This window comes from Xenopus tropicalis, chromosome 2, assembly GCF_000004195.4.
Source record: "Xenopus tropicalis strain Nigerian chromosome 2, UCB_Xtro_10.0, whole genome shotgun sequence".
Lineage (NCBI taxonomy): Eukaryota > Metazoa > Chordata > Amphibia > Anura > Pipidae > Xenopus > Xenopus tropicalis.
The window spans coordinates 175824053-175839054 of NC_030678.2; the positions used below are offsets into that span (position 1 = coordinate 175824053).

Genomic DNA, 15002 nt, shown 5'->3' on the forward strand with positions numbered 1-15002 from the left:
GCGTCCAAAATAATAGCCGCGGGCGACAAAATAATAGCTGCGGGCAACAAAATAATAGCCGCGGGCGACGAAAGAATAGCTGCGGGCGACAAAAGAATAGCCGTGCGACAAAATAAAAGCCGTGGGCAACAAAATAATAGCCACGGGCGACGAAAGAATAGCCACGCAACAAAAGAATAGCCGTGGACAACAAAATAATAGCCGCGGGCAACAAAATAATAGCCGCGGGCGACGAAAGAATAGCCGCGCGACAAAATAATAGCCGCGGGCAACAAAATAATAGCCGTGGGCAACGAAAGAATAGCCGCGGGTGACAAAATAATAGCTGTGGGCAACAAAATAATAGCTGTGGGCAACAAAATAATAGCTGCGGGCAACAAAATAATAGCCGCGGGCGACAAAATAATAGCCGCGGGCGACAAAATAATAGCTGCGGGCGACGAAAGAATAGCCGCGGGCAACAAAAGAATAGCCGTGCGACAAAATAAAAGCCGTGGGCAACAAAATAATAGCCGCGGGCGACGAAAGAATAGCCACGCAACAAAATAATAGCCGTGGGCAACAAAATAATAGCCGCGGGCGACGATGGAATAGCCGCGCGACGAAATAATAGCCGTGGGCAACAAAATGATAGCCGCGGGCAACGAAAGAATAGCCGTGGGCAACAAAATAATAGCCGTGGGCAACAAAATAATAGCCGCGGGCAACAAAATAATAGCCGTGGGCGACGAAAGAATAGCCGCGGGCAACAAAATAATAGCCGCAGGCAACAAAATAATAGTTGCGGGCGACAATTTTTGCCGTTTCGCGAATTTTCCGCCGTTTCGCGAATCTTTTGAAAGATTTGCAAATTTTTTTTTTATGCCACTGTGACTTTTTTGATGCGACTGCAACTTTTTGTCTCACTCTGTAAATTTTTGTTGCAGGGAATTTTTTGCGGCAGTTTCGTGAACAAAATTCACGCCTGGCGAAAAAATTCGCTCGCCGCTAGTCATTATTATTGTGTGATTCTATTTAGCAAACAAGGTTCATTTACTAATCAAGGTTTACTACATAAAAATAGGATCATAGGGCCTTGATCACAGGAGCTTACAATCTAAAGGGGAAGTAAAGTCATTTTATTTAAACCATAAGGCACCTTTCCCTGTACCTGAGTGACACAGAGCTTCCGAGTGGGGTCTTGGCTGCCATGTTTGAGCCACCAGTCACTGTTGCACGGTTCTGGCTTTGCAGCTGGACAGACTCACTTTACAGCGCAGTACGGCCAACTGGGTTCAGTAAGGGTTGCCAACGAAGCTGACATTTCCCTCTGTTCTTCTTCTCTTCCAGATGGGGTGGTGTTGGTGGACCCTGAGTATCTGAAAGAACGGAAAGGTAACGTAGGGGGACAAAGTACTACGGTACTTTGAGATTCTCCTCCATTTTGATTGACTCCTAATGAACCAGCCAATGACAGCTGGAGGTTTAGAACTGACAGTTGTTGGCACAGAACACTGGGAAAATATTTGCTTTGCGCCGCTGAATCATAAACATTGATTTGGAGATTAATGCTCTGTATGTAGCAGGGAGTTACTGGAATATTATAACTGGGGGGGTAACAAGATCTCTTCCGGGGCAACCAATTCCCTGCCCCCACCCACGACTTTTCCTGAAACCCCTAATAATTATGGAACGTTAATCTGCAATTTATTAGCTGGGTCAAAACTGTCCAATCTCCACGCCATAGCCCCGCCCCTGTGACATCATGTCCCTGCCCCCCATGACATCACATCCCCACCCCCTGCCCATGGAAAGGTGGCCCTACCCTTAACCCCTGTGGCCCAACCTGCCTCGCCCTCCTAGAAAGGTGAAGATAAAGGACCAGATCCAATTTGCATCGGAAAACGTATCTCCTGATTCGGTTCCAGATTTTCCCATAGAACCCGACGCAGTTCTGTTTGTTCCAGATTCCGTTCCAGGGTTTATCACATAAATGGGCGGAATTTAATTTAATGAGAAAAGTTTTTCTCATTGAATCCCATCAGCCCTTTGGCGCCAAGGACAAAGTCCTACATTTGGTTGTTGCCTCGTAAGCGCCAAGATGGCTGCCTGTGTGCAACAATAGCCAATTAGCATTCAGCCTCGTGTACTGCAGTTCCAAGGAAGGTCATTAATATTAAGTGGACCCAAATATCCCGTTACACAGGCCCCTTGTTTGGCTGGACAAAGCCTCCATAGAAGGGACCCCACAAGATGCTCAAGCGCACATTCAGTTGGTCACTTGACTCATTTGCCGCCATTTCTGTCCCTTCCCCGCAGTATTTGTGACGCTGACCTGTGCGTTTCGCTACGGCCGCGAGGATCTCGATGTGCTGGGCTTGACCTTCCGTAAGGACCTTTTTGTAGCCAACATCCAAGCCTTCCCGCCCGTCCCTGAAGAGAAGAAACCCCTAACGAGGCTGCAGGAACGACTGATTAAGAAGCTCGGCGAGCACGCCTACCCCTTCACCTTTGAGGTACCCGACGAGCCATTTATGCTCTTCCCTTTTTCTGTTGCTGTTTAACGTACCAACCTAATTCCTGTTATAAATGTATTTAAAAATCTGAGCTGTCAATCATATATTGCCTGCCCCACCTCTATGCCTGCGGTATAGAGGCGGGGCAGGCAATATATGATTGACAGCTCAGATTTTTTATAACTTTTACTTTCCATTCAGCACTTCCTAGATATCACTTAGAGGTGGGTAGGGGTGGGTAGGCGTGTGTTAGAGGTTAACACATTGACACGTTGGCCTCTAGGTGCACCATCTAAGAGGAGATGATTCCTTTGTTTCCAACAGATACCCCCAAACCTGCCCTGCTCTGTCACACTTCAGCCCGGTCCAGAAGATACCGGCAAGGTAGGTGGCTCTGAATGTTCAGCCCAAACATCGCTAATAGTTAATAAGGAGAAAAAAAATAATCCGGAAGCTACTGTAGGCGCTGTAGGTGCCGGGATATGGGAGAAATAAAGGCAACGCTGTGTTGGGGCTTTAGTTGACTTCACTTAGTTCAAGTTTAGGTTGGGTTCCCTCAGCTCAAGTTTAGGTTGGGTTCCCTCAGCTCAAGTTTAGGTTGGGTTCCCTCAGCTCAAGTTTAGGTTGGGTTCCCTCAGCTCAAGTTTAGGTTGGGTTCCCTCAGATCAAGTTTAGGTTGGGTTCCCTCAGATCAAGTTTAGGTTGAGTTCCCTCAGCTCAAGTTTAGGTAGGGTTCCCTCAGCTCAAGTTTAGGTAGGGTTCCCTCAGCTCAAGTTTAGGTAGGGTTCCCTCAGCTCAAGTTTAGGTAGGGTTCCCTCAGCTCAAGTTTAGGTAGGGTTCCCTCAGCTCAAGTTTAGGTTGGGTTCCCTCAGCTCAAGTTTAGGTTGGGTTCCCTCAGCTCAAGTTTAGGTTGGGTTCCCTCAGCTCAAGTTTAGGTTGGGTTCCCTCAGCTCAAGTTTAGGTAGGGTTCCCTCAGCTCAAGTTTAGGTAGGATTGCCTCAGCTCAAGTTTAGGTAGGGTTCCCTCAGCTCAAGTTTAGGTAGGATTGCCTCAGCTCAAGTTTAGGTAGGATTGCCTCAGCTCAAGTTTAGGTAGGATTGCCTCAGCTCAAGTTTAGGTAGGGTTCCCTCAGCTCAGTTTAGGTAGGGTTCCCTCAGCTCAAGTTTAGGTAGGGTTCCCTCAGCTCAAGTTTAGGTAGGGTTCCCTCAGCTCAAGTTTAGGTAGGGTTCCCTCAGCTCAAGTTTAGGTAGGGTTCCCTCAGCTCAAGTTTAGGTAGGATTGCCTCAGCTCAAGTTTAGGTAGGGTTCCCTCAGCTCAAGTTTAGGTTGGGTTCTCTCAGCTCAAGTTTAGGTAGGGTTCCCTCAGCTCAAGTTTAAGTTGGGTTCCCTCAGCTCAAGTTTAGGTTGGGTTCCCTCAGCTCAAGTTTAGGTTGGGTTCCCTCAGCTCAAGTTTAGGTTGGGTTCCCTCAGCTCAAGGTTAGGTTGGGTTCCCTCAGCTCAAGTTTAGGTAGGGTTCCCTCAGCTCAAGTTTAGGTAGGGTTCCCTCAGCTCAAGTTTAGGTTGGGTTCCCTCAGCTCAAGTTTAGGTAGGGTTCCCTCAGCTCAAGTTTAGGTAGGGTTCCCTCAGCTCAAGTATAGGTTGGGTTCCCCTCAGCTCAAGTTTAGGTTGGGTTCCCTCAGCTCAGTTTAGGTAGGGTTCCTCAGCTCAAGTTTAGGTAGGGTTCCCTCAGCTCAAGTTTAGGTAGGTTCCTCAGCTCAAGTTTAGGTAGGGTTCCGCTCAAGTTTAGGTAGGGTTCCCTCAGCTCAAGTTTAAGGTTGGGTTCTCTCAGCTCAAGTTTAGTACGGTTCCCTCAGCTCAAGTTTAAGTTGGGTTCCCTCAGCTCAAGTTAGGTGGGTCCCTCAGCTCAAGTTTAGGTTGGGTTCCCTCAGCTCAAGTTTAGGTTGGGTTCCCTCAGCTCAAGGTTAGGTTGGGTTCCCTCAGCTCAAGTTTAGGTAGGGTTCCCTCAGCTCAAGTTTAGGTTGGGTTCCCTCAGCTCAAGTTTAGGTAGGGTTCCCTCAGCTCAAGTTTAGGTAGGATTGCCTCAGCTCAAGTTTAGGTAGGGTTCCCTCAGCTCAAGTTTAGGTTGGGTTCTCTCAGCTCAAGTTTAGGTACGGTTCCCTCAGCTCAAGTTTAAGTTGGGTTCCCTCAGCTCAAGTTTAGGTTGGGTTCCCTCAGCTCAAGTTTAGGTTGGGTTCCCTCAGCTCAAGTTTAGGTTGGGTTCCCTCAGCTCAAGGTTAGGTTGGGTTCCCTCAGCTCAAGTTTAGGTAGGGTTCCCTCAGCTCAAGTTTAGGTTGGGTTCCCTCAGCTCAAGTTTAGGTAGGGTTCCCTCAGCTCAAGGTTAGGTTGGGTTCCCTCAGCTCAAGTTTAGGTTGGGTTCCCTCAGCTCAAGGTTAGGTAGGGTTCCCTCAGCTCAAGTTTAGGTTGGGTTCCCTCAGCTCAAGGTTAGGTAGGGTTCCCTCAGCTCAAGTTTAGGTAGGGTTCCCTCAGCTCAAGGTTAGGCTTGGTTCCCTCAGCTCATAATAAGGTTACTGATACAATACAAGTAAAGGATGCAAGTTGTTAGCCCCCATTCAGACTAGTTAATCTAGTCACTTACCTGTTACCCCGTTACCTTAATCTCGTGTGAGAGTTGATTTTGCTGCCATTTTCCAGGCCTGCGGAGTGGACTACGAGGTGAAGGCTTTCTGCGCGGAGAATTTGGAGGAGAAAATCCATAAAAGGTCAGCAGAGTGTTTCTTTGGTTTGGTCAGTGGCATTGTCCAATGGAACCCAGTCGGCCGGGGAACGTGTAGGAACTGGGAGTGGGAGGCACCGGTTCCATGATGGAGCACTGGTAGAACCCCAGCCGGTTACAAATAAATACCAACAATGTATCTGCTGGTAACTAGGGATGCACCGAATCTGGCAGAATCCATCAGGGTGGGTTTGTGGGTTCGGTTAACAAAACGACAAGAATATTCACAAAATTCGAATTTTTGTTGCCCGAGGGTTTTTTTGGATACTGTCACATCAAAATTGGGCGTGGCTGCATCCAAAAAAAGCCGCGGGCAACAAAAAATAGACGCGTAGGGGCGCATTTTCTTGTTGTTTCGCAAATTTCTTGACACGGACGCGCCTTTTTTGACGCGTGACAAATTTTCCCGCGGCGAATTTTCACGGAAGTTTTGCAAAACAATTTGCCAATGTCGAAATGTGGAAATTCGCTGCAAATCCATGCTTGGTAAAAAAATTCGCTCATCACTACTGGTAACTTTACGTGTCCTGGTTGTTATGCCCAGTTGAACCCATAAACCCCCAACCAGGCCCAGTACCACCTCCGGCTCATCCACTTGGCTTTGCCCCAATCTGCCCGGCACCTTCTGCCTCAACACCCAGTAATGGAGGCAACTCCAATGGGGCCAATAGAGGTTTTTTTCCCCCCCATTCAGATTTTTAGCACTAAAAGTCACAATTGCGACTTTTTTCAATATTTACTATAAATCCAAACGGCTAAAAATCCGAATCCTACAATTCACCGGCTAAAACTTGCCAAGATCACGTAGGCGCCAATGGCCGATGCCCCTCCCCTTTCCTTCTTTTGCCTCGAGGTTTCGGATTTTTGACGCTGGTTTTTGTGCGTCGGTTTTCGGGAAAACAATACGAAATGGTTGCACTTTTTCCCGTTTAGATTTTGTAGTAAATGCCAGACAATTGCGGAAATGAGTTTAGTAAAATTTTTTAAAAATAATTATAAAAGAAATGTTAAGAGTTTTGGTAAACCTGCCCTATGTGTATACAGAATGCCCGCTATAACTCATAACAGCAGGGCTGGAGCCCTGGGAAGCCCCGCCTCTCTGCAGACACACCCATCCCAACCATTTCAGCCTATCATCTCTACCCACATCATTTTTTGAAGAAAGCTGGAATGGAAAGGCAATTAGATAGATAGATAAAAGCTCAGGCAGCTGCCCCCGTACTGCCGGCCATAGTGTAGGAGCCTTGGAGGTCCCTTTCCCATCAGCCCCTACATAATGCGCCGATCAATGGTAAAACCGTAAGGGAATAATACGGGTACCGGAAGCCTCACTCACTGGCAGGAACAGGGGGATGAAACCAGATCTTTATGGCGGCAGGAATAATGGGAGGGGCCCCCCGGGGGGAAGGTTTCAGATGCCCAAATAGATGTCTATGGGGCAAGGGCTGAGCGCTTACCCCCTGTACGGCCTCCCATGTAGAGTAGAGTGGAATGGAAGCGAAAGGGTTAATAATGGAGACAAACAGAAATATCTGCTGAGCGGCTTATTGTCTAATTGTTTCCACTCCATCGACTGAAACCCGCGTTTGCCCCTGTAATGTAACTGCCAGTCATTAGCGGCCATTGCCGGATTCCAAGAAGTAATGAGCAATATCCGGCCTCGGTAACACGGGCAGAGTGGCCCTATGGGCTCCTGGAAACTTGTAGTAGCCCACACCGGCCAATTAGGGGCTTCCCAATGTCTGGGGTGCAACCCCCCCCCCCCCTTGGGGCATCCAGGCGACCGTAGGGGCATCAGGCAGTGGGCGCACTCAGCTAACGAACACTGGGGGCAGCACTGAGTCTAATGGCTTGTGCTAATTATCCTGGGCTAATTAACATGCTGCGCAGCACTGCCCCCGAGTGATACTGTTGTACAGTGCTGGGGCCACTGTGACATATACTGCTGGGGCCACTGGGACATATACTGCTGGGGCCACTGTGACATATACTGCCGGGGCCACTGTGACATATAGTGCCGGGGCCACTGTGACATATACTGCTGGGGCCACTGGGACATATACTGCTGGGGCCACTGTGACATATACTGCTGGGGCCACTGTGACAAATAGCGCCGGGGCCACTGTGACATATACTGCTGGGGCCACTGTGACATATACTGCAGGGGCCGCTGTGACATATAGTGCCGGGGCCGCTGTGACATATAGCGCCGGGGCCACTGTGACATATACTGCAGGGGCCGCTGTGACATATACTGCTGGGGCCACTGTGACATATAGCGCCGGGGCCACTGTGACATATAGCGCCGGGGCCACTGTGACATATAGCGCTGGGGCCACTGTGACATATAGCGCTGGGGCCACTGTGACATATAGCGGCGGGGCCACTGTGACATATAGCGCCGGGGCCACTGTGACATATAGCGCCGGGGCCACGGTGACATATACTGCCGGGGCCACTGTGACATATACTGCTGGGGCCACTGTGACATATACTGCTGGGGCCACTGTGACATATACTGCTGGGGCCGCTGTGACATATAGTGCTGGGGCCACTGTGACATATACTGCCGGGGCCACTGTGACATATAGCGCCGGGGCCACTGTGACATATAGCGCCGGGGCCACTGTGACATATACTGCTGGGGCCACTGTGACATATACTGCCGGGGCCACTGTGACATATAGCGCCGGGGCCACTGTGACATATAGCGCCGGGGCCGCTGTGACATATAGTGCTGGGGCCACTGTGACATATACTGCTGGGGCCGCTGTGACATATACTGCCGGGGCCACTGTGACATATAGCGCCGGGGCCACGGTGACATATACTGCTGGGGCCACTGTGACATATAGCGCCGGGGCCACTGTGACATATACTGCCGGGGCCACTGTGACATATACTGCCGGGGCCACTGTGACATATACTGCCGGGGCCACGGTGACATATACTGCCGGGGCCACTGTGACATATAGCGGCGGGGCCACTGTGACATATAGCGCCGGGGCCGCTGTGACATATAGTGCTGGGGCCGCTGTGACATATACTGCCGGGGCCACTGTGACATATAGCGCCGGGGCCACGGTGACATATACTGCTGGGGCCACTGTGACATATAGCGCCGGGGCCACTGTGACATATACTGCCGGGGCCACTGTGACATATAGCGCCGGGGCCGCTGTGACATATACTGCCGGGGCCGCTGTGACATATACTGCCGGGGCCGCTGTGACATATACTGCCGGGGCCACTGTGACATATACTGCCGGGGCAACTGTGACATATACTGCCGGGGCCACTGTGACATATAGCGCCGGGGCCACTGTGACATATACTGCCGGGGCCGCTGTGACATATACTGCCGGGGCCGCTGTGACATATACTGCCGGGGCCACTGTGACATATACTGCCGGGGCCACTGTGACATATACTGCCGGGGCCACTGTGACATATACTGCCGGGGCCACTGTGACATATACTGCCGGGGCCACTGTGACATATAGCGGCGGGGCCACTGTGACATATAGCGCCGGGGCCGCTGTGACATATAGTGCTGGGGCCACTGTGACATATACTGCTGGGGCCACTGGGACATATACTGCTGGGGCCACTGTGACATATACTGCTGGGGCCACTGTGACAAATAGCGCCGGGGCCACTGTGACATATACTGCTGGGGCCACTGTGACATATACTGCAGGGGCCGCTGTGACATATAGTGCCGGGGCCGCTGTGACATATACTGCCGGGGCCACTGTGACATATACTGCAGGGGCCGCTGTGACATATAGTGCTGGGGCCACTGTGACATATAGCGCCGGGGCCACTGTGACATATAGCGCCGGGGCCACTGTGACATATAGCGCTGGGCCACTGTGACATATAGCGCTGGGGCCACTGTGACATATAGCGGCGGGGCCACTGTGACATATAGCGCCGGGGCCACTGTGACATATAGCGCCGGGGCCACGGTGACATATACTGCCGGGGCCACTGTGACATATAGCGCCGGGGCCACTGTGACATATACTGCTGGGGCCACTGTGACATATACTGCTGGGGCCACTGTGACATATACTGCCGGGGCCGCTGTGACATATACTGCCGGGGCCACTGTGACATATACTGCCGGGGCCACTGTGACATATACTGCCGGGGCCACTGTGACATATAGCGCCGGGGCCACTGTGACATATACTGCCGGGGCCACTGTGACATATACTGCCGGGGCCACTGTGACATATAGCGCCGGGGCCACTGTGACATATACTGCCGGGGCCACTGTGACATATACTGCCGGGGCCGCTGTGACATATACTGCCGGGGCCACTGTGACATATACTGCCGGGGCCACTGTGACATATACTGCCGGGGCCACGGTGACATATACTGCCGGGGCCACTGTGACATATAGCGGCGGGGCCACTGTGACATATAGCGCCGGGGCCGCTGTGACATATAGTGCTGGGGCCACTGTGACATATACTGCTGGGGCCACTGGGACATATACTGCTGGGGCCACTGTGACATATACTGCTGGGGCCACTGTGACAAATAGCGCCGGGGCCACTGTGACATATACTGCTGGGGCCACTGTGACATATACTGCAGGGGCCGCTGTGACATATAGTGCCGGGGCCGCTGTGACATATAGCGCCGGGGCCACTGTGACATATACTGCAGGGGCCGCTGTGACATATACTGCTGGGGCCACTGTGACATATAGCGCCGGGGCCACTGTGACATATAGCGCCGGGGCCACTGTGACATATAGCGCTGGGGCCACTGTGACATATAGCGCTGGGGCCACTGTGACATATAGCGGCGGGGCCACTGTGACATATAGCGCCGGGGCCACTGTGACATATAGCGCCGGGGCCACGGTGACATATACTGCCGGGGCCACTGTGACATATAGCGCCGGGGCCACTGTGACATATACTGCTGGGGCCACTGTGACATATACTGCTGGGGCCACTGTGACATATACTGCTGGGGCCGCTGTGACATATAGTGCTGGGGCCACTGTGACATATACTGCCGGGGCCACTGTGACATATAGCGCCGGGGGCCACTGTGACATATAGCGCCGGGGCCACTGTGACATATACTGCTGGGGCACTGTGACATATACTGCCGGGGCCACTGTGACATATAGCGCCGGGGCCACTGTGACATATAGCGCCGGGGCCGCTGTGACATATAGTGCTGGGGCCACTGTGACATATACTGCCGGGGCCACTGTGACATATACTGCCGGGGCCACTGTGACATATACTGCCGGGGCCACGGTGACATATACTGCCGGGGCCACTGTGACATATAGCGGCGGGGCCACTGTGACATATAGCGCCGGGGCCGCTGTGACATATAGTGCTGGGGCCACTGTGACATATACTGCCGGGGGCCACTGTGACATATAGCGCCGGGGCCACGGTGACATATACTGCTGGAGCCACTGTGACATATAGCGCCGGGGCCACTGTGACATATACTGCCGGGGCCACTGTGGACATATAGCGCCGGGGCCGCTGTGACATATACTGCCGGGGCCACTGTGACATATACTGCCGGGGCCACTGTGACATATACTGCCGGGGCCACTGTGACATATACTGCTGGGGCCACTGTGACATATAGTGCCGGGGCCGCTGTGACATATACTGCCGGGGCCACTGTGACATATACTGCCGGGGCCACTGTGACATATACTGCCGGGGCCGCTGTGACATATACTGCCGGGGCCGCTGTGACATATAGTGCCGGGGCCGCTGTGACATATAGCGCCGGGGCCACTGGGACATATAGCTCCGGGGCCACTGGGACATATAGCGCCGGGGCCACTGGGACATATAGCTCCGGGGCCACTGGGACATATAGTGCCGGGGCCACTGTACTGGCCTTTCTGTACAAATCTGCTCCGTTCTGCACATCGGAACCTTCCGTGTTGTCTTCGAGAGTTTGCTGACAGAGTTCTCTGCTTTCAGGAAAATCATTTGCCGAGCTGCCAAGATTCACACAGCAAATTATTTATAAGGCAGTTTAACCAATGCGGCCAGTGTGGGGTTTGGTCGCCATCTCCTGGCCATCTGGGGAAGTGCAATGACATTGCCAGGGCTGTACCAGAGCGCTAACCTGTTCTACTGGGTCTTTACGGCAGTGTTACATTTCCTTTCAGAAATTCAGTGCGTTTGGTAATCAGGAAAGTTCAGTATGCGCCGGAGAGACCTGGGCCCCAGCCAATGGCAGAGACCACCAGACAGTTCCTTATGTCCGACAAACCGTTACACCTGGAGGCATCGCTCGATAAAGAGGTACATTCACTCCCCCTCCACTGTTCTGCCCCCAATAAGGGGTAATTATATCTTAGTTGGGATCAAGTACAGGTACTGTTTTATTATTACAGAGAAAAGGGAATCATTTAACCATTAAATAAACCCAATAGGGCTGTTCTGCCCCAATAAGGGGTAATTATATCTTAGTTGGGATCAAGTACAGGTACTGTTTTATTATTACAGAGAAAAGGGAATCATTTAACCATTAAATAAACCCAATAGGGCTGTTCTGCCCCCAATAAGGGGTAATTATATCTTAGTTGGGATCAAGTACAGGTACTGTTTATTATTACAGAGAAAGGGAATCATTTAACCATGAAATAAACCCAATAGGACTGTTCTGCCCCAATAAGGGGTAATTATATCTTAGTTGGGATCAAGTACAGGTACTGTTTTATTATTACAGAGAGAAGGGAATCATTTAACCATTAAATAAACCCAATAGGGCTGTTCTGCCCCCAATAAGGGGTAATTATATCTTAGTTGGGATCAAGTACAGGTACTGTTTTATTATTACAGAGAAAAGGGAATCATTTAACCATTAAATAAACCCAATAGGGCTGTTCTGCCCCAATAAGGGGTAATTATATCTTAGTTGGGATCAAGTACAGGTACTGTTTTATTATTACAGAGAAAAGGGAATCATTTAACCATGAAATAAACCCAATAGGACTGTTCTGCCCCAATAAGGGGTAATTATATCTTAGTTGGGATCAAGTACAGGTACTGTTTTATTATTACAGAGAGAAGGGAATCATTTAACCATTAAATAAACCCAATAGGGCTGTTCTGCCCCCAATAAGGGGTAATTATATCTTAGTTGGGATCAAGTACAGGTACTGTTTTATTATTACAGAGAAAAGGGAATCATTTAACCATTAAATAAACCCAATAGGGCTGTTCTGCCCCAATATGGGGTAATTAAATCTTAGGATCAAGTCCTAGCGAAGCCCCAATCATTAATATCAACTCCGACTCTTTCCCAGATTTATTATCACGGGGAGCCAATTAATGTCAACGTTCATGTTACAAACAACACAAACAAGACTGTGAAAAAAATAAAAATTTCAGGTAAGTTTCTTGTTAGAAATCTTACACAAAGGCACCTTTGGTGGCTTCTTCATTGTACCATAATATCCATAATGGGTTGTATGATTTTCCTGCCAATACTTTAGTAGCCAAGATTAGTAGCCATGTATAGTAGCCATGTATAGTAGCCAGGATTAGTAGCCCTGTATAGTAGCCATTTATAGTAGCCAGGATTAGTAGCCATGTATAGTAGCCAGGATTAGTAGCCATGTATAGTAGCCAGAATTAGTAGCCATGTATAGTAGCCAGGATTTATGATTAGTAGCCATGTATAGTAGCCAGGATTAGTAGCCATGTATAGTAGCCAGGATTTATGATTAGTAGCCATGTATAGTAGCCAGGATTAGTAGCCATGTATAGTAGCCAGGATTTATGATTAGTAGCCAGGATTTATGATTAGTAGTCATGTATAGTAGCCAGGATTTATGATTAGTAGCCATGTATAGTAGCCAGGATTAGTAGCCAAGTATAGTAGCCAGGATTTATGATTAATACCCAGAAGCTCAGTGACTTCAGTGGAACTATATAACCTGCAGACTGACATGTTGGGTTTCCCCGCAGTGCGCCAGTACGCTGACATTTGCCTTTTCAACACTGCCCAGTACAAGTGCCCTGTTGCCGTGGAAGAAGCTGAGTAAGTAGCCCGTGAAGGGTTAACATATGTATGTACAGTTCTAAGAAGGTCTGAGTAAGTAGCCCGAGCCGCCCACAGAGGAAGGTTTTTTAACTGAAACCACATTGAGACACAAGTTCATTCTGTGACAGAGAGAGAGCGCCGGTAAATGGCTCGGTACGAGCTACAGGGGTTTAGATCTGAGTCATGTCGATACGGCCAACGTTTCCCCAACCAGACACAACTCCAAGGGAACAGCTTTCTACATAAAGGAAAGCAGCGAAGGACATGGCTGCACTTACTGTATCGGATCTGCTGCGCTCACTGCTTCCTGAGCCGAACGTTCCTTAGGTCTTAATAGTGTTACCAACTGGGACAGGGTAGAAACGGTGCGTAGAGGAGACGTTTGTAGAGGAGACATTTATAGAGGAAATGGACAGAGGAGACATTTGTAGAGGAGACGTTTGTAGAGGGGACATTTGTACAGGAGACTTTTGTAGAGGGGACATTTATAGAGGAAATGGACAGAGGAGACATTTGTAGAGGAGACGTTTGTAGAGGGGACATTTGTACAGGAGACTTTTGTAGAGGGGACATTTATAGAGGAAATGGACAGAGGAGACATTTGTAGAGGAGACATTTGTAGAGGGAACATGTAGAGGAGACATTTGTAGAGGGAACATGTAGAGGAGACATTTGTAGAGGGAACATGTAGAGGAGACATTTGTAGAGGGGACATGTAGAGGAGACATTTGTAGAGGGGACATGTAGAGGAGACATTTGTAGAGGGAACATGTAGAGGAGACATTTGTAGAGGGAACATGTAGAGGAGACATTTGTAGAGGGGACATGTAGAGGAGACATTTGTAGAGGGAACATGTAGAGGAGACATTTGTAGAGGGGACATGTAGAGGAGACATTTGTAGAGGGAACATGTAGAGGAGACATTTGTAGAGGGAACATGTAGAGGAGACATTTGTAGAGGGAACATGTAGAGGAGACATTTGTAGAGGGACATGTAGAGGAGACTTTTGTAGAGGAACATGTAGAGGAGACATTTGTAGGGGAACATGTAGAGGAGACATTTGTTAGGGGGACATGTAGAGGAGACATTTGTAGAGGGGACATGTAGAGGAGACATTTGTAGAGGGAACATGTAGAGGAGACATTTGTAGAGGGGACATGTAGAGGAGACATTTGTAGAGGGGACATGTAGAGGAGACATTTGTAGAGATACTTATAGAGCAGAAGTGCAGAGGGGACATTTAGAGATGTGAAGATGAGACATGTTATGGAAGGGGTGAAGGGGACATGTTGATGGAATTTGTAGGAGACATTTGTTAAGTGGTTACAAACAGCTAAAACTCTTCACTGGAATGGAACTTGGACCCTGGATCCCAGGGCTACACTGTGGCTTTAATATTTATGTATTAATTAGCTAACGAATCGTTATGTATCTTTATAACATTCAGTACGGGTTTCATTTTCTCTTATCCCAGCAATGATGTTGTTGCTCCAAGTTCCACGTTCTGCAAAGTCTACACACTGACGCCATTCCTGGCCAATAACCGAGAGAAGCGCGGCCTTGCCTTGGATGGGAAACTGAAGCATGAAGATACCAACCTGGCCTCCAGCACTCTGTGAGACCCCTCTCCCTCTGTGCCACAAATGTGTTTATTAGAGCCGGGTATTTACCTG

The 15002-nt window shown here is 49.8% G+C and overlaps 1 protein-coding gene across 3 annotated transcripts in view; it reads left to right on the forward strand.

The window, feature by feature from the left end:
* The window catches only part of arrb1 (arrestin beta 1), a 100138-nt gene that overhangs the window by 68264 nt on the left and 16872 nt on the right, over window positions 1–15002 (forward strand). For all 3 annotated transcript variants that reach the window (XM_031897390.1, XM_004912226.4, XM_002940747.5), the window contains exons 4-11: window positions 1330–1374; window positions 2299–2495; window positions 2820–2879; window positions 5186–5253; window positions 11446–11581; window positions 12589–12673; window positions 13253–13325; window positions 14804–14944. In XM_031897390.1, coding sequence (XP_031753250.1) covers window positions 1330–1374; window positions 2299–2495; window positions 2820–2879; window positions 5186–5253; window positions 11446–11581; window positions 12589–12673; window positions 13253–13325; window positions 14804–14944 — 805 coding nt within the window. The remainder of the gene's footprint in view (window positions 1–1329; window positions 1375–2298; window positions 2496–2819; window positions 2880–5185; window positions 5254–11445; window positions 11582–12588; window positions 12674–13252; window positions 13326–14803; window positions 14945–15002) is intronic.